Raw genomic sequence first — 21,765 nt, forward strand, 5'->3', positions numbered from 1 at the left:
TCCCATTTTGGTTAGTTTTCTTCGAAAAATCGTGTTTACTGTTTTTGGAAATTTGAGTTTTGGAAAAAATGTTTATGAAGAACTCAGCTTTGAAACTCTGCGAAAATGAGTTTTTTGATGGATCGTTTACAAATAAAAGGAAATTATTTGCTTTGTTTTTCTGTTAACGTATATTTGAACTAAATTTTCATAACTTTAATTTATAATTATGGCAAAATTCAAATATCACCAAACAATACATAAATCCTAAGATCAGCTATCGCTTATATATACATATTCGGAACTATATAATCATATTTACAACTTATTTACGATATAGAGTTCATAAGCATATCATGAACGCTATATATCATAGTTCTGTTCTTCTTATAAAAGGTTCACTTAGGCCAGTTTAATTCTTTTAGAATTTCAACTGACGAGCCGAACTATTTTCTTCTATCATTATCATTAAACCATCCAAATATAATTCACTTCCTTTACGGTCGAGTTATCACAGTTGTATTGTATACTTCTAAAATCGTCTGCTACTTTTCTCTTTTTGTTAAAGTTCACAGAAGTTATTTTAGAACTTTCATTGACGAGTGTGCGTTTTCTTATAGCAAAGCCACATTGGATTATCTGCTGAGCCCACCGCGGGGAATCGAACCCCTGATTTTAGCGTTGTAAATCCGAAGACGTACCACTGTACCAGCGGAGGACTTTTCATTGACGAAATAAATTATTATTATTTCTTGTTTCAACACCGCTGGTTTCATTCTAACATAACAGATGTTAGGCTCTTTGTCCTACAACGAAATCCTTATCGTAGCTTTACTTCTCGTCTGCTTTGTCTTTGTTTGTCTACTTTTCCAGTTTGTTTGTTTGTTTTGAATTTCTCGCAAAGCTGCACGAGGGCTATCTGCTCTAGCCGTTCCTCAATTGACAATGTAATGCGAGGGAAAGGCAACTAGTCATCACCGCCAACTCTTGGACTACTCTTTTATCAACGAATTGTGGGATTGACCGTGATATTATGGCGTCCCCACGGTTAAAAGAGCGGAAATGTTTGGTGTGACGGTGACTCAATCCTACGACCCTCATATTCCAAGTCGAGCGCCCTAACCACCTGGCCATGCCGGGCCTTACTTTCCCATTCATTTTACACTATTTATATGTTTATTACTTAACCGTCTGCTCACTATATTCTCTAAATCAACCAATTTCACGCGACGTTCGGCAATCTCGACATCAGTGACTTACAAACTCTTATCGAGTTACGTCATTAAATTTGCCACAACATTTACTTTAAAATAATTGTTTTTAATTCTCTTTTTATGAATAAAAACTATACAATCATAAACTATTGACGTAAAGAATAAATTGATTAATAATATTTAAGGAATCAGTTAACAATATTTAAATTAATTAACAATATTTAAATTAATTAACAATATTTAATAAATTAATTAACAATATTTACACTAAACAGTCTTTTATATCATTACATTCTGTGCATACTTTGAAACTGTCATACTTTGAGTCGTAGTTTGATGCCGTCATACTTTGTCGTTGGTTCTATTTGAAAGAAGAGAATTGTTGCCGAACTGGCTGAGCCACCCTAGTATAATTGGTTTTACCATTCATGATTGGCTTATTCTTATTATTTTAATGAGGTTTGGCATAGCCAGGTGATCAAGTCACCAAACTCGTAATCCGAGGGTCGCAGGTTAGATTCCCCGTCCCACAAAACATGCTCGCCCCTTCAATCCCACTATTCGTTAGTAGCCCAAGAGTTGGCGGTGGGTGGTGATGAATAGCTGCCTTTCCTTTAGTATTACACTGCTAAACTACGGACGGCTAGCGCAGATAGCCCTCGTGTAGCTTTGCGCGAAATTCAAAACCAAACCGTTATTTTAACGAATTGAGTGATTGATTGATGCCATACCCAGGTATCATTACTACTGTTAGTTTTTAATAAGTAATATTACTTGTTTATGATGGTTGATGACCTCTGTATAAACGGTAATCCAACTCGAACTTTGTTTTTAAGGCTTTAGTTATTATGACTTAATATTACTTCTGTCCGAAGTATTACCGTAGTGTTATTATTCTTATTTCTACAGGAAGAACTGAATCCCCTAGAGGATCTCGATACCCTGGAAGAGGAGGATACGGGGGAAGCTATGGAGGATATCGCGGCGGAGGTCGTTTGGATGATAGATCAGACTACGGGGGAGGAAGCGGCGGCTGGGGAGAGAACAGGTGGAATGCCAGGCCATACTTCTGGAGTAGTTATCCTGTTCAGTACCCACCTCCTCCTGATGATCGTTACGGGGGGAGTTTTGGAATAGATCGTCGTTATCCTGCACCATATCCCCCTGGTCCTCGACGTCCACCCAATCCTGGAGTCTACCCAGTTTGTCCACCAGGAGGGGTTGGAGAAGGACGACCTTTTCATAGGTTGAGGGAAGGCCTCAGAATCACCAGATTTTACATCCGGCGCGTGCTTCAAACTGATAGAATCGAAGAGTGCGAACGTGCTTGTTTAGAAGCTCGAGACTTTATCTGTCGTTCTTTCAATTACAGGTTAGTAACTATACTTTATCTGTCGTTCTTTAAATTACAGGTTAGTAACTAGAGATACTTAAAATATAAGACATAACACACGACAGACTTTATAAAGAGCTAGAAATTACAGGTTAGTAACTAGAGATACTTAAAATATAAGACGCAATACACGACAGACTTTATAAAGAGATAGATATTACAGGTTAGTAACTAGAGATACTTAAAATATAAGACGCAACACACGACAGACTTTATAAAGAGCTAGATATTACAGGTTAGTAACTAGAGATACTTAGAATATAAGACGCAACACACGACAGACTTTATAAAGATCTAGATATTACAGGTTAGTAACTAGAGATACTTAAAATATAAGACGCAACACACGACAGACTTTATAAAGAGCTAGATATTACAGGTTAGTAACTAGAGATACTTAAAATATAAGACGCAACACACGACAGACTTTATAAAGAGCTAGATATTACAGGTTAGTAACTAGAGATACTTAGAATATAAGACGCAACACACGACAAACTTTATAAAGAGCTAGATATTACAGGTTAGTAACTAGAGATACTTAAAATATAAGACGCAGCACAAGACAGGCTTTATAAAGAGCTAGATATTACAGGTTAGTAACTAGAGATACTTAAAATATAAGACGCAGCACAAGACAGGCTTTATAAAGAGCTAGATATTACAGGTTAGTAACTAGAGATACTTAAAATATAAGACGCAACACACGACAGACTTTATAAAGAGCTAGAAATTACAGGTCAGTAACCAGAGATACATAAAATATAAGACACAACACACGACAGACTTTATCTGTTGTTCTTTCAATTACAGGTTAGTAACTAGAGATACTTAAAATATAAGACATAACACACGACAGACTTTATAAAGAGCTAGAAATTACAGGTTAGGAACTACAGATACTTAAGATATAAGACACAACACACGACAGACTTTATAAAGAGCTAGATATTACAGGTTAGTAACTAGAGATACTTAAAATATAAGATACAACACACGACAGACTTGATAAAGAGCTAGATATTACAGGTTAGTAACTAGAGATACTTAGAATATAAAACGCAACACACGACAGACTTTATAAAGAGCTAGAAATTACAGGTTAGTAACTAGAGATACTTAGAATATAAGACACAACACACGACAGACTTTATAAAGAGCTAGATATTACAGGGTAGTAACTAGAGATACTTAAAATATAAGACACAACACACGACAGACTTTATAAAGAGCTAGATATTACAGGTTAGTAACTAGAGATACTTAAAATATAAGACGCAACACAAGACAGACTTTATAAAGAGCTAGATATTACAGGTTAGTAACTAGAGATACTGAAAATATAAGACGCAACACACGACAGACTTTATAAAGAGCTAGATATTACAGGTTAGTAACTAGAGATACTTAAAATATAAGACGCAACACACGACAGACTTTATAAAGAGCTAGATATTACAGGTTAGTAACTAGAGATACTTAAAATATAAGACGCAACACGACAGACTTTATAAAGAGCTAGATATTACAGGTTAGTAACTAGAGATACTTAAAATATAAGACGCAACACACGACAGACTTTATAAAGAGCTAGATATTACAGGTTAGTAACTAGAGATACTTAGAATATAAGACGCAACACACGACAGACTTTATAAAGATCTAGATATTACAGGTTAGTAACTAGAGATAGTAAGACACGACACATGACAGACTTTATAAAGAGCTAGATATTACAGGTTAGTAACTAGAGATACTTAAAATATAAGACACAACACACGACAGACTTTATAAAGAGCTAGATATTACAGGTTAGTAACTAGAGATACTTAGAATATAAGACGCAACACACGACAGACTTTATAAAGAGCTAGAAATTACAGGTTAGTAACTAGAGATAGTAAGACACGACACATGACAGACTTTATAAAGAGCTAGATATTACAGGTTAGTAACTAGAGATACTTAAAATATAAGACGCAACACACGACAGACTTTATAAAGAGCTAGATATTACAGGTTAGTAACTAGAGATACTTAGAATATAAGACGCAACACACGACAGACTTTATAAAGAGCTAGAAATTACAGGTTAGTAACTAGAGATAGTAAGACACGACACATGACAGACTTTATAAAGAGCTAGATATTACAGGTTAGTAACTAGAGATACTTAAAATATAAGACACAATACACGACAGACTTTATAAAGAGCGAGAAATTACAGATTAGTAACTAGAGATACTTAAAATATAAGACACAACACACGACAGACTTTATAAAGAGCTAGATATTACAGGTTAGTAACTAGAGATACTTAGAATATAAGACGCAACACACGACAGACTTTATAAAGATCTAGATATTACAGGTTAGTAACTAGAGATACTTAAAATATAAGACGCAACACACGACAGACTTTATAAAGAGCTAGATATTACAGGTTAGTAACTAGAGATACTTAAAATATAAGACGCAACACACGACAGACTTTATAAAGAGCTAGATATTACAGGTTAGTAACTAGAGATACTTAGAATATAAGACGCAACACACGACAAACTTTATAAAGAGCTAGATATTACAGGTTAGTAACTAGAGATACTTAAAATATAAGACGCAGCACAAGACAGGCTTTATAAAGAGCTAGATATTACAGGTTAGTAACTAGAGATACTTAAAATATAAGACGCAACACAAGACAGGCTTTATAAAGAGCTAGATATTACAGGTTAGTAACTAGAGATACTTAAAATATAAGACGCAACACACGACAGACTTTATAAAGAGCTAGAAATTACAGGTCAGTAACCAGAGATACATAAAATATAAGACACAACAACACGACAGACTTTATCTGTTGTTCTTTCAATTACAGGTTAGTAACTAGAGATACTTAAAATATAAGACATAACACACGACAGACTTTATAAAGAGCTAGAAATTACAGGTTAGGAACTACAGATACTTAAGATATAAGACACAACACACGACAGACTTTATAAAGAGCTAGATATTACAGGTTAGTAACTAGAGATACTTAAAATATAAGATGCAACACACGACAGACTTGATAAAGAGCTAGATATTACAGGTTAGTAACTAGAGATACTTAGAATATAAAACGCAACACACGACAGACTTTATAAAGAGCTAGAAATTACAGGTTAGTAACTAGAGATACTTAGAATATAAGACACAACACACGACAGACTTTATAAAGAGCTAGATATTACAGGGTAGTAACTAGAGATACTTAAAGTATAAGACACAACACACGACAGACTTTATAAAGAGCTAGATATTACAGGTTAGTAACTAGAGATACTTAAAATATAAGACGCAACACAAGACAGACTTTATAAAGAGCTAGATATTACAGGTTAGTAACTAGAGATACTGAAAATATAAGACGCAACACACGACAGACTTTATAAAGAGCTAGATATTACAGGTTAGTAACTAGAGATACTTAAAATATAAGACGCAACACACGACAGACTTTATAAAGAGCTAGATATTACAGGTTAGTAACTAGAGATACTTAAAATATAAGACGCAATACACGACAGACTTTATAAAGAGCTAGATATTACAGGTTAGTAACTAGAGATACTTAAAATATAAGACGCAAAACACGACAGACTTTATAAAGAGCTAGATATTACAGGTTAGTAACTAGAGATACTTAGAATATAAGACGCAACACACGACAGACTTTATAAAGATCTAGATATTACAGGTTAGTAACTAGAGATAGTAAGACACGACACATGACAGACTTTATAAAGAGCTAGATATTACAGGTTAGTAACTAGAGATACTTAAAATATAAGACGCAACACACGACAGACTTTATAAAGAGCTAGATATTACAGGTTAGTAACTAGAGATACTTAGAATATAAGACGCAACACACGACAGACTTTATAAAGAGCTAGAAATTACAGGTTAGTAACTAGAGATAGTAAGACACGACACATGACAGACTTTATAAAGAGCTAGATATTACAGGTTAGTAACTAGAGATACTTAAAATATAAGACGCAACACACGACAGACTTTATAAAGAGCTAGATATTACAGGTTAGTAACTAGAGATACTTAGAATATAAGACGCAACACACGACAGACTTTATAAAGAGCTAGAAATTACAGGTTAGTAACTAGAGATACTTAAAATATAAGACGCAACACACGACAGACTTTATAAAGAGCTAGATATTACAGGTTAGTAACTAGAGATACTTAGAATATAAGACGCAACACACGACAGACTTTATAAAGAGCTAGAAATTACAGGTTAGTAACTAGAGATAGTAAGACACGACACATGACAGACTTTATAAAGAGCTAGATATTACAGGTTAGTAACTAGAGATACTTAAAATATAAGACACAATACACGACAGACTTTATAAAGAGCGAGAAATTACAGATTAGTAACTAGAGATACTTAAAATATAAGACACAACACACGACAGACTTTATAAAGAGCTAGATATTACAGGTTAGTAACTAGAGATACTTAAAATATAAGAAGCAATACACGACAGACTTTATAAAGAGCTAGAAATTACAGGTTAGTAACTAGAGATACTTAAAATATAAGACGCAACACACGACAGACTTTATAAAGAGCTAGAAATTACAGGTTAGTAACTAGAGATACTTAAAATATAAGACGCAACACACGACAGACTTTATAAAGAGCTAGAAATTACAGGTTAGTAACTAGAGATACTTAAAATATAAGACGCAACACACGACAGACTTTATAAAGAGCTAGATATTACAGGGTAGTAACTAGAGATACTTAAAATATAAGACACAACACACGACAGACTTTATAAAGAGCTAGATATTACAGGTTAGTAACTAGAGATACTTAGAATATAAGACGCAACACACGACAGACTTTATAAAGAGCTAGATATTACAGGTTGGTAACTAGAGATACTTAAAATATAAGATGCAACACATGACAGACTTTATAAAGAGCTAGAAATTACAGGTTAGTAACTGGAGATATTTAAAATATAAGACGCAACACACGACAGACTTTATAAAGAGCTAGATATTACAGGTTAGTAACTAGAGATACTTAAAATATAAGACGCAACACACGACAGACTTTATAAAGAGCTAGATATTACAGGTTAGTAACTAGAGATACTTAGAATATAAGACGCAACACACGACAGACTTTATAAAGAGCTAGATATTACAGGTTAGTAACTAGAGATACTTAAAATATAAGACATAACACACGACAGACTTTATAAAGAGCTAGAAATTACAGGTTAGTAACTAGAGATACTTAGAATATAAGACACAACACATGACAGACTTTATAAAGAGCTAGAAATTACAGGTTAGTAACTAGAGATACTGAAAATATAAGACGCAACACACGACAGACTTTATAAAGAGCTAGAAATTACAGGTTAGTAACTAGAGATACTGAAAATATAAGACACAATACACGACAGACTTTATAAAGAGCTACATATTACAAGTTAGTAACTAGAGATACTTAAAATATAAGACGCAACACACGACAGACTTTATAAAGAGCTAGAAATTACAGGTTAGTAACTAGAGATACTTAAAATATAAGACGCAACACACGACAGACTTTATAAAGAGCTAGATATTACAGGGTAGTAACAAGAGATACATAAAGTATAAGACACAACACACGACAGACTTTATAAAGAGCTAGATATTACAGGTTAGTAACTAGAGATACTTAAAATATAAGACGCAACACACGACAGACTTTATAAAGAGCTAGATATTACAGGTTAGTAACTAGATATACTTAAAATATAAGATGCAACACATGACAGACTTTATAAAGAGCTAGAAATTACAGGTTAGTAACTGGAGATACTTAAAATATAAGACGCAACACACGACAGACTTTATAAAGAGCTACATCTTACAGGTTAGTAACTAGAGATACTTAGAATATAAGACGCAACACACGACAGACTTTATAAAGAGCTAGAAATTACAGGTTAGTAACTAGAGATACTTAAAATATAAGACGCAACACACGACAGACTTTATAAAGAGCTAGATATTACAGGGTAGTAACTAGAGATACTTAAAGTATAAGACACAACACACGACAGACTTTATAAAGAGCTAGATATTACAGGTTAGTAACTAGAGATACTTAGAATATAAGACGCAACACACGACAGACTTTATAAAGAGCTAGAAATTACAGGTTAGTAACTAGAGATACTTAAAATATAAGACGCAACACACGACAGACTTTATAAAGAGCTAGATATTACAGGGTAGTAACTAGAGATACTTAAAGTATAAGACACAACACACGACAGACTTTATAAAGAGCTAGATATTACAGGTTAGTAACTGGAGATACTTAAAATATAAGACGCAACACACGACAGACTTTATAAAGAGCTACATCTTACAGGTTAGTAACTAGAGATACTTAGAATATAAGACGCAACACACGACAGACTTTATAAAGAGCTAGAAATTACAGGTTAGTAACTAGAGATACTTAAAATATAAGACGCAACACACGACAGACTTTATAAAGAGCTAGAAATTACAGGTTAGTAACTAGAGATACTTAAAATATAAGACATAACACACGACAGACTTTATAAAGAGCTAGAAATTACAGGTTAGTAACTAGAGATACTTAGAATATAAGACACAACACACGACAGACTTTATAAAGAGCTAGAAATTACAGGTTAGTAACTAGAGATACTGAAAATATAAGACACAACACACGACAGACTTTATAAAGAGCTAGAAATTACAGGTTAGTAACTAGAGATACTTAAAATATAAGACGCAACACACGACAGACTTTATAAAGAGCTAGAAATTACAGATTAGTAACTAGAGATACTTAAAATATAAGACGCAACACACGACAGACTTTATAAAGAGCTACATATTACAGGTTAGTAACTAGAGATACTTAGAATATAAGAAGCAACACACGACAGACTTTATAAAGAGCTAGATATTACAGATTAGTAACTAGAGATAGTAAGACACGACACATGACAGACTTTATCTGTCGTTCTTTAAAGAACAGGTTAGTAACTAGAGATACTTAAAATATAACACACAACACACGACAGACTTTATAGAGAGCTAGAAATTACAGGTTAGTAACTAGAGATACTTAAAATATAAGACACAACACACGACAGACTTTATAAAGAGCTAGAAATTACAGGTTAGTAACTAGAGATACTTAAAATATAAGACACAACACACGACAGACTTTATAAAGAGCTAGAGATTACAGGTTAGAAACTAGAGATACTTAAGATATAAGACACAACACACGACAGACTTTATAAAGAGCTAGAAATTACAGGTTAGAAACTAGAGATACTTAAGATATAAGACACAACACACGACAGACTTTATAAAGAGCTAGAGATTACAGGTTAGAAACTAGAGATACTTAAGATATAAGACACAACACACGACAGACTTTATAAAGAGCTAGAAATTACAGGTTAGTAACTAGAGATACTTAAAATATAAGACACAACACACGACAGACTTTATAAAGAGCTAGAAATTACAGGTTAGTAACTAGAGATACTTAGAATATAAGACGCAACACACGACAGACTTTATAAAGAGCTAGAAATTACAGGTTAGTAACTAGAGATACTTAAAATATAAGACGCAACACACGACAGACTTTATAAAGAGCTACATATTACAGGTTAGTAACTAGAGATACTTAGAATATAAGAAGCAACACACGCAGACTTTATAAAGAGCTAGATATTACAGATTAGTAACTAGAGATAGTAAGACACGACACATGACAGACTTTATCTGTCGTTCTTTAAAGAACAGGTTAGTAACTAGAGATACTTAAAATATAAGACACAAACACACGACAGACTTTATAGAGAGCTAGAAATTACAGGTTAGTAACTAGAGATACTTAAAATATAAGACACAACACACGACAGACTTTATAAAGAGCTAGAAATTACAGGTTAGTAACTAGAGATACTTAAAATATAAGACACAACACACGACAGACTTTATAAAGAGCTAGAGATTACAGGTTAGAAACTAGAGATACTTAAGATATAAGACACAACACACGACAGACTTTATAAAGAGCTAGAAATTACAGGTTAGAAACTGGAGATACTTAAGATATAAGACACAACACACGACAGACTTTATAAAGAGCTAGAGATTACAGGTTAGAAACTAGAGATACTTAAGATATAAGACACAACACACGACAGACTTTATAAAGAGCTAGAAATTACAGGTTAGTAACTAGAGATACTTAAAATATAAGACACAACACACGACAGACTTTATAAAGAGCTAGAAATTACAGGTTAGTAACTAGAAATACTTAGAATATAAGAAGCAACACACGACAGACTTTATAAAGAGCTAGAAATTACAGGTTAGTAACTAGAGATACTTAAAATATAAGACGCAACACACGACAGACTTTATAAAGAGCTACATATTACAGGTTAGTAACTAGAGATACTTAGAATATAAGAAGCAACACACGACAGACTTTATAAAGAGCTAGATATTACAGATTAGTAACTAGAGATAGTAAGACACGACACATGACAGACTTTATCTGTCGTTCTTTAAAGAACAGGTTAGTAACTAGAGATACTTAAAATATAAGACACAACACACGACAGACTTTATAGAGAGCTAGAAATTACAGGTTAGTAACTAGAGATACTTAAAATATAAGACACAACACACGACAGACTTTATAAAGAGCTAGAAATTACAGGTTAGTAACTAGAGATACTTAAGATATAAGACACAACACACGACAGACTTTATAAAGAGCTAGAAATTACAGGTTAGAAACTAGAGATACTTAAGATATAAGACACAACACACGACAGACTTTATAAAGAGCTAGAGATTACAGGTTAGAAACTAGAGATACTTAAGATATAAGACACAACACACGACAGACTTTATAAAGAGCTAGAAATTACAGGTTAGTAACTAGAGATACTTAAAATATAAGACACAACACACGACAGACTTTATAAAGAGCTAGAAATTACAGGTTAGTAACTAGAGATACTTAGAATATAAGACGCAACACACGACAGACTTTATAAAGAGCTAGAAATTACAGGTTAGTAACTAGAGATACTTAAAATATAAGACGCAACACACGACAGACTTTATAAAGAGCTACATATTACAGGTTAGTAACTAGAGATACTTAGAATATAAGAAGCAACACACGACAGACTTTATAAAGAGCTAGATATTACAGATTAGTAACTAGAGATAGTAAGACACGACACATGACAGACTTTATCTGTCGTTCTTTAAAGAACAGGTTAGTAACTAGAGATACTTAAAATATAAGACACAACACACGACAGACTTTATAGAGAGCTAGAAATTACAGGTTAGTAACTAGAGATACTTAAAATATAAGACACAACACACGACAGACTTTATAAAGAGCTAGAAATTACAGGTTAGTAACTAGAGATACTTAAAATATAAGACACAACACACGACAGACTTTATAAAGAGCTAGAGATTACAGGTTAGAAACTAGAGATACTTAAGATATAAGACACAACACACGACAGACTTTATAAAGAGCTAGAAATTACAGGTTAGAAACTGGAGATACTTAAGATATAAGACACAACACACGACAGACTTTATAAAGAGCTAGAGATTACAGGTTAGAAACTAGAGATACTTAAGATATAAGACACAACACACGACAGACTTTATAAAGAGCTAGAAATTACAGGTTAGTAACTAGAGATACTTAAAATATAAGACACAACACACGACAGACTTTATAAAGAGCTAGAAATTACAGGTTAGTAACTAGAGATACTTAAAGTATAAGACATAACACACGACAGACTTTATAAAGAGCTAGATATTAGATGTTAGTAACTAGAGATACTTAAGATATAAGACGCAACACATGACAGATTTTATAAAGAGCTAGATATTACAGGTTAATAACTAGAGATACTTAAAATATAAGACACAACACACGACAGACTTTATAAAGAGCTAGAGATTACAGGTTAGAAACTAAAAAATACTTAAGATATAAGACACAACACACGACAGACTTTATAAAGAGCTAGATATTACAGGGTAGTAACTAGAGATACTTAAAATACCCTGTTATTTGAATCAAATAACCGAACAAATATACTGTTGATTGTGTTTCTCAGGAGTATCTCTCGATTAAAGACGATGGTTCTTGAATCGTAGAGGTCTCTGGTCTGACATGCGCAAAAGGAGTTGTTCGTGTTAAAAATTCTAATTACGATTATTAGTACTTAAATAAACTTTTATAAACTTACCATTTCACAACTAACACGAAAATACATTTAATTTCTGATAAAACTGAATATTCTACGTGATGCTATCCAGATAACATAAATTATAATTTTGCTTTATTATTATATTTTAAATTTACCAAATTAGGTTGTTTTTTAAATGTAATTTAAATCAGTATGGTTGTAGATTGAGAAAGTTTCACATTTCCAGACCGTTCGCTCCAGACAACTGTGAACTAAGCGACATAGATTTGTCTCAACTAAGGATCAACAATCCTTCCCATTTCGATCAAAACACTCAGTTTGATTATTTTGAAAGAGATGGTTTCGGACCGGGAGGAGGTAACTGTTTGGATGGTAAGTTTTAAAACTACTTGTTACAGTATCACAAATAAAGTTATTTGTTTGAGATACGTGTTTGGAAGTGGATTTATAGGGCGTTCTCTCAGTTACAGTACTTGTCCTAATTCTTCTGGGTTCATGCGGGAGGGCTGTCCCCTATGTTGCAACAGATACGGCTGGAGGGCAGTCCACTATGTTTCAACAGATACGGCTGGAGGGCTGTCCCCTATGTAGCAACAGATACGGCTGGAGGGCAGTCCACTATGTTTCAACAGATACGGCTGGAGGGCTGTCCCCTATGTTGCAACAGATACGGCTGGAGGGCTGTCCCCTATGTTTCAACAGATAAGGCTGGAGGGCTGTCCCCCATGTTTCAACAGATACGGCTGGAGGGCTGTCCCCTATGTTGCAACAGATACGGCTGTTCACACACATTTTCTGTATTAAATTGGGTAGTTACTAATCACATTTTCTGTATTAAATTGGGTAGTTACTAATCACATTTTCTGTTTTAAATTGGGTAGTTACTAATCACATTTTCTGTATTAAATTGGGTAGTGACTAATCACATTTTCTGTATTAAATTGGGTAGTTACTAATCACATTTTCTGTATTAAGTTGGGTAGTTACTAATCACATTTTCTGTATTAAGTTGGGTAGTTACTAATCACATTTTCTGTATTAAATTGGGTAGTTACTAATCACATTTTCTGTATTAAATTTGGTAGTTACTAATCACATTTTCTGTATTAAATTGGGTAGTTACTAATCACATTTTCTGTATTAAATTGGGTAGTTACTAATCACATTTTCTGTTTTAAATTGGGTAGTTACTAATCACATTTTCTGTATTAAATTGGGTAGTGACTAATCACATTTTCTGTATTAAATTGGGTAGTTACTAATCACATTTTCTGTATTAAGTTGGGTAGTTACTAATCACATTTTCTGTATTAAATTGGGTAGTTACTAATCACATTTTCTGTTTTAAATTGGGTAGTTACTAATCACATTTTCTGTATTAAATTGGGTAGTGACTAATCACATTTTCTGTATTAAATTGGGTAGTTACTAATCACATTTTCTGTATTAAGTTGGGTAGTTACTAATCACATTTTCTGTATTAAGTTGGGTAGTTACTAATCACATTTTCTGTATTAAATTGGGTAGTTACTAATCACATTTTCTGTATTAAATTTGGTAGTTACTAATCACATTTTCTGTATTAAATTGGGTAGTTACTAATCACATTTTCTGTATTAAATTTGGTAGTTACTAATCACATTTTCTGTATTAAATTGGGTAGTTACTAATCACATTTTCTGTATTAAATTGGGTAGTTACTAATCACATTTTCTGTATTAAATTGGGTAGTTACTAATCATTGTTGAATGGTAGATAAACTTGTTATTTTAACTTATAAGTACTAATTATATTCAAATAATAATTTTTAATAATTCCTAACACAACGTAAGTCAACATTCATAAAGCAATGTTAAGGTTCCAAATACACTTCATAATGTTCAAATTAAATGGTTTCTTAAAGATTAGTCTCAGAAATAATTATTCCTCAGACTTTAGTTTCCTTACTTCTCATAACCTCATTCGAGTACAAATTGTGCAGCCCCTTTCTAATCCCCCCCCCCTAAACCTATGGATGCGTCTGATTACTAGATTTCTCAAATGACTGGTGAAGTTTGGAAGGCCCCCCTAGTGGCTCAGCGGTATGTCTGCGGACTTACAACGCTGAAAACCGGATTTCGATACCCGTGGTGGGCAGAGCACAGATAGCCCATTGAGTAGCTTTGTGCTTAATTCAAAACAACAACAAAGTTGGAAACGAACATTTTAAAAGTTATGAATTTTTTTAATGTATTTCTTTTTCTCCAGGTTTGACAACATAGAGTTTTTGTCGAATAGCAGTAAGTGTGTGTGTTTGTTTTATCATAGCAAAGCGACATCGGGCTATCTGCTGTGTCCACCGAAAGGAGTCGAACCCCTGGTTCTAGCTCTGTAAATCTGAAGACTTACCGCTGTCCCAGCTGGGGACAGCAGTAAGTAACATCCAGCTGGGCACAGCAGTAAGTATCATCCAGCTGGAGACAGCAGTAAGTAACATCCAGCTGGGGACAGCAGTAAGTAACATCCAGCTGGAGACAACAGTAAGTAACATCCAGCTGGGGACAGCAGTAAGTAACATCTAGCTGGGGATAGCAGTAAGTAGCATCCAGCTGGGGACAATAGTTTACTAAACAATAGTAAAATATTGTAATTTGCATAACCTCCCCTTTCCCTTATTATCACTCTCAATGTATTTTGTTTTTCACTAAACAATAATAAAATATTGTAATTTGCATAACCTCCCCTTTCCCTTATTATCACTCTCAATGTATTTTGTTTTTCACTAAACAATAATAAAATATTGTAATTTGCGTAACCTCCCCTTTCCCTTATTATCACTCTCAATGTATTTTGTTTTTCACTAAACAATAATAAAATATTGTAATTTGCATAACCTCTCCTTTCCCTCATTATGACTCTCAATGTAATTTGTTTTTCACTAAACAATAATAAAATATTGTAATTTGCATAACTTCCCCTTTCCCTTATTATCACTCTCAATGTAATTTGTTTTTCACTAAACAATAATAAAATATTGTAATTTGCATAACCTCCCCTTTCCCTTATTATCACTCTCAATGTAATTTGTTTTTCACTAAACAATAATAAAATATTGTAATTTGCATAACCTCCCCTTTCCCTTATTATCACTCTCAATGTATTTTGTTTTTCACTAAACAATAATAAAATATTGTAATTTGCATAACCTCCCTTTCCTTATTATCACTCTCAATGTATTTTGTTTTTCACTAAACAATAATAAAATATTGTAATTTGCGTAACCTCCCCTTTCCCTTATTATCACTCTCAATGTATTTTGTTTTTCACTAAACAATAATAAAATATTGTAATTTGCATAACCTCCCCTTTCCCTCATTATGACTCTCAATGTAATTTGTTTTTCACTAAACAATAATAAAATATTGTAATTTGCATAACTTCCCCTTTCCCTTATTATCACTCTCAATGTAATTTGTTTTCACTAAACAATAATAAAATATTGTAATTTGTATAACCTCCCTTTCCTTATTATCACTCTCAATGTATTTTGTTTTTTCACTAAACAATAATAAAATATTGTAATTTGCATAACCTCCCCTTTCCTTATTATCACTCTCAATGTATTTTGTTTTTCACTAAACAATAATAAAATATTGTAATTTGCATAACCTCCCCTTTCCCTTATTATCACTCTCAATGTAATTTGTTTTTCACTAAACAATAATAAAATATTGTAATTTGCATAACCTCCCTTTCCTTATTATCACTCTCAATGTATTTGTTTTTCACTAAACAATAATAAAATATTGTAATTTATGTAACCTCCCCTTTCCCTTATTATCACTCTCAATGTATTTTGTTTTCACTAAACAATAATAAAATATTGTAATTTGTATAACCTCCCCTTTCCCTCATTATCACTCTCAATGTAATTTGTTTTCACTAAACAATAATAAAATATTGTAATTTGTATAACCTCCCCTTTCCTTATTATCACTCTCAATGTAATTTGTTTTTCACTAAACAATAATAAAATATTGTTATTTGCATAACCTCCCCTTTCCCTTATTATCACTCTCAATGTATTTTGTTTTTCACTAAACAATAATAAAATATTGTAATTTGCATAACCTCCTCTTTCCCTTATTATCACTCTCAATGTAATTTGTTTTTCACTAAACAATAATAAAATATTGTAATTTGTATAACCTCCTCTTTCCTTATTATCACTCTCAATGTAATTTGTTTTCACTAAACAATAATAAAATATTGTAATTTGCATAACCTCCCCTTTCCCTTATTATCACTCTCAATGTATTTTGTTTTTCACTAAACAATAATAAAATATTGTAATTTGCATAACCTCCCCTTTCTCTTATTATCACTCTCAATGTAATTTGTTTTTCACTAAACAATAATAAAATATTGTAATTTGCATAACCTCCTTTCCTTATTATCACTCTCAATGTATTTTGTTTTTCACTAAACAATAATAAAATATTGTAATTTGTATAACCTCCCTTCCCTTATTATCACTCATAATGTAATTTGTTTTTCACTAAACAATAATAAAATATTGTAATTTGCATAACCTCCTCTTTCCCTTATTATCACTCTCAATGTATTTTGTTTTTCACTAAACAATAATAAAATGTTGTAATTTGCATAACCTCCCTTTCCTTATTATCACTCTCAATGTATTTTGTTTTCACTAAACAATAATAAAATATTGTAATTTGCATTACCTCCCCTTTCCCTTATTATCACTCTCAATGTAATTTGTTTTTCACTAAACAATAATAAAATATTGTAATTTGCATAACCTCCCCTTTCCCTTATTATCACTCTCAATGTAATTTGTTTTCCCAAAAATATTTATTTTGAATATTCTTGTTAGTAACTCAGTCGTGCTCACCGGACGGTATGGAATTTTCGCTACGGACACCAGGTGGCTTCTTTGGCCGTATCTACACATATGGGTTTTTCGAAACGTGTTTCTATGATGGAAATGGCGGTAATGTGAACGTGCTGAAGATCAGTCGGGCGAACGGTTTCCCGCGTTGTGGTACACAACAGGTACGATGAGTTGTTGTTGTTGTTGTTGTTTTCTAATTTCACACACAGCTACACGAGGGCTATCTGTGCTAGCCGTCCCTAATTTAGCAGTGTAAGACTAGAGGGAAGGCAGCTAGTCATCACCACTCACCGCTAACTCTTGGGCTACTCTTTTACCAACTAATAGTGTGATTGACCGTCACATTATAACGCCCCCACGACTGAAAGGGGGCGAGCATGTTTGGCGCGACGGGGATGCGAACCCGCGACCCTCAGATTACGAAGCGCACGCCTTAACGCGCTAGGCCATGCCAGGCCCGGTAGTATGAGTTTTTGTTGTTGTTGAAGTTTCTGATATGTCAGGGTTTTGTCTGATAGATGCCCAACACGTCTGATTGGTACGACCACACATACATTATCTGTTAGGATTTAATGATGACAATGAGGAGTGGTAACAAAGGAATCATCTTAACTTTGGTCTCATTATGATGCTGTTGTCCTACGTCCCAGTAAGTTAACTGATAACAAATATTAAGTACAGTAATTCTTTGATAACTTGGAATTTCATATAACACGATTTTCCTGATAAAATATTCAAGCTTTTTAACAGTGTGAAAAGAATCCTCTCAAATTCTCCCAAGCAAATAACTAACTTTCTCTTGGGAAAAGTTCGTTTATAACAAGACAAATTTAGATGTATCTGTTCAGAATACAGCGAAATACATCATTACATTTTGTATACACAAATATTGACTTTCTATTGGTTGTAGACTATATATAGTTAACGTGAGAAATAACAATTAAAGAATCCTGAAGGATTGGGTGTGACAAGAAAGGTCTGTAACAACAAAAAAAGTAAGTTATGGTTAGTCTTAACAATGACACTTTATAGTGAGTTATTTATGTTGAATTTCGAGGGAGGATGGATAAAACAGATTGGAGAATATATCTAGAGAAAATGTGTTACGTTTATCACACTAGGGGAAATTTAAAATTAAAAAAAAATATTGTCTTATATAATTAAGAACTTAAAACGAATATACTATTAAAATATAGATTATTAGCTTAGATTTTATGCTATACTATTTCATATAACAAATAAAAATTAGTTTGATAAAATTTTGAATGTAAGTAACTAAAATCTTGTGTCATGCGCAGTAAAGGACATCCTGGGCGATAAAGACATAACTCATTACATTCGGTTTTTAATGTCTCGCAAAGTTACACGACGGCTATCTGCGCTAGCCATCCCTAGTTCAGCAGTGTAAGACTAGAGGGAAGGCAGCTAGTCATCACCACCCACCGCCAACTCTTGGGTAACTCTTTTACCAACGAATAGTGGGATTGACTGAAACATTACAACGCTCCCACGGATAAAAGGGCGAGCATGTTTGGTGCGACCGGGATACGAACTGCAACACTCAGAGTACGAGTCTAGCGCCTTAACCACGTGATTATCATGGACTGTCTTGTAAAAAGAATTATATTGTATAAAGTTGTTTACGAGGTCTGTTCAAAAAATACGCGGACTGACGTCATAAAACAAAATGTACTTTATTTAGAAGTTACAGGTCTGGGACCCCTTCAAAGTACTCTCCTCCCCAACGCACACACTTATCCCAACGGTGTTTCCACTTGTTGAAACAGTCCTGGTACGCTTCTTTTGTAATGTCCTCCAGCTCCTTCGTCGCATTTGCCATAATCTCGGGAATCGTCTCAAATCTTCTTCCTTTCAAGGGTCTTTTGAGTTTGGGGAACAAGAAAAAATCGCAAGGAGCAAGGTCAGGTGAGTAGGGGGGGTGGGGAAGAACAGTGATCGAGTGTTTGGCCAAAAACTCACGAGATCTGAGGCACAAATTTCGCAGCAACGCGGTGCATCTTCAATTTTTCGGTCAAAATCTCGTAACAAGATTCAACTGATATCCCACACTCTTCAGCAAGCTCTCTGACAGTCAGACGTCGATTTGCCCGCACCAGAGTGTTGATTTTGTCGACGTGTGGGTCGTCAGTTGACGTTGAAGGACGTCCAGGACGCTCATCATCTTCAATGGACTGTCGACCATCCTTAAAACGTTCATGCCACTTGAAACATGCCGTAAGCTTCATAGCAACATCACCGTAAGCCGTGTTAAGCATAGCAAAAGTTTCAGTCGCAGATTTTCCAAGTTTAACACAAAATTTCACAGCAAGTCGTTGGTCATTCATTCTGAAATCCGCCAAACGAAAAAATCGCACTTCACTTAAAACCGCGTAGCTAATACAAAAATGAAGATATCTGCAATCGGGAAATGGCGTCGTAATCAGCTGATCTGTGCGAACCTAGCGACACCAAGCGGATTCCCCTGGAATCAAATGGAGCCGCGCAATTCAAACAATCCGCGTATTTTTTGAACAGACCTCGTAAGTTTAGATTCGTGTAAACCGATCATGTAGCACAGAGAAGCAGGTTTTACAGGCAAATACCCTTTTCTTTTAGATGTATTTATGTACAACATAAAATATGAAACGGAATTTTAACTTGTTACATAAATATACGTTTTATCCATAAGGGAAAATAGTAAGAAAATATATTTCAACTGCTATAATACAACGATGCTTTATTTTGATTTTGTTACGAGGTAAATATCATTATTATTATTAAGATGACATGTTTTATTTATTTATTCTTTGACAGTATAGTGACGTCATGACCAATATCGTGGTGGTACAATTCAACGACTATGTTCAAACGTCACACGATAAAGTATACAACCTAACGTGTTATTTAGCTGGACCTGGCGAGACCGTGGTGACCTCCAACTATATGGATAGTAGAACTGATGGGTTAGTTTGTTTGTCACTCAGTTCTTTAGAATTAACGAACCACTCTGTCTGTTCTTACACTGACATTTTGGTTCTTGGTGAACACTTACACACAGAGATTAAACAATAAATAGAAAGTTCTGCAATAAACACGATAAACACTTTGTCAATGACCCCTTACAATGGGTTTGTCTGAAGTTATAAGACGACGTATATTATGTATTTTTCCAAAGTAAAATTTGTTGATGTGAAGACAAAAGAATGAAGGTCAATCAAAGTCCATTTGGTCAGTCTGCCTTTCTGGGAAAACTTACTTAAGAAGGGAATTTCTGTTTTATAGCCGTTATCCGACCCAAATAGAACATCTACCAGCGCAGAACATTCTAACATCAAGTGTCACCTTAAGAATTCTGTATCGGGGAACACCAACCAATACTATAGCTGTGGGTGACCTTTTGACCTTCAGGTTGGAGACCCGAAGTCAATGTAAGTGTTACTTCTGTCCCATGATATTTGGGCCTATAATAATTAAAACGATAATACTGATAAATATAATACTTTACTTCAAAATGTTTATTTATATTTAGATTAGAAAACCTCTTGTTTTCGTCGTTTTTGTAAATAACGTTAATCAGATAAAGATGTAAACATTTGAACGCGAACATAAAGTCGTAAATATTCTTGAACCAGCGAGTGACACCAACTTACGTAAATAATTATTGACAAATGCTCGTTGTAAAACAAAGCATTTTACGTTCGTTACATCTCAGAACTACTTGAGTTAAAAGTTCAAAGTTCGTTGATATTATGTTATGTTGATTAAACTAAGCATAACAACAGTATTTTATTTTTAGATCGATATGATTACTTTACTGGAGACATCTTTGCAACATACGTCATCGCTAAAGATCCCTACTCTGGAAGACAAGTACATCTTATTGACTCCAGGGGGTATAAAACAACAATTTAATTTTATCTATCTCTTCCTTCCTTC

At 33.7% G+C, this 21,765-nt stretch overlaps 1 protein-coding gene across 2 annotated transcripts in view; it reads left to right on the top strand.

Annotated features, from left to right (window-relative positions):
- LOC143248450 (uncharacterized) overlaps positions 1-21,765 on the top strand; it is a 60,750-nt gene that overhangs the window by 33,113 nt on the left and 5,872 nt on the right. For both annotated transcript variants that reach the window (XM_076496823.1, XM_076496824.1), the window contains 6 exons: positions 2,103-2,565; positions 13,162-13,307; positions 17,812-17,990; positions 20,644-20,792; positions 21,112-21,257; positions 21,626-21,722. In XM_076496823.1, coding sequence (XP_076352938.1) covers positions 2,103-2,565; positions 13,162-13,307; positions 17,812-17,990; positions 20,644-20,792; positions 21,112-21,257; positions 21,626-21,722 — 1,180 coding nt within the window. The remainder of the gene's footprint in view (positions 1-2,102; positions 2,566-13,161; positions 13,308-17,811; positions 17,991-20,643; positions 20,793-21,111; positions 21,258-21,625; positions 21,723-21,765) is intronic.

The sequence above is a fragment of the Tachypleus tridentatus genome, chromosome 4, assembly GCF_004210375.1.
Source record: "Tachypleus tridentatus isolate NWPU-2018 chromosome 4, ASM421037v1, whole genome shotgun sequence".
NCBI lineage: Eukaryota > Metazoa > Arthropoda > Merostomata > Xiphosura > Limulidae > Tachypleus > Tachypleus tridentatus.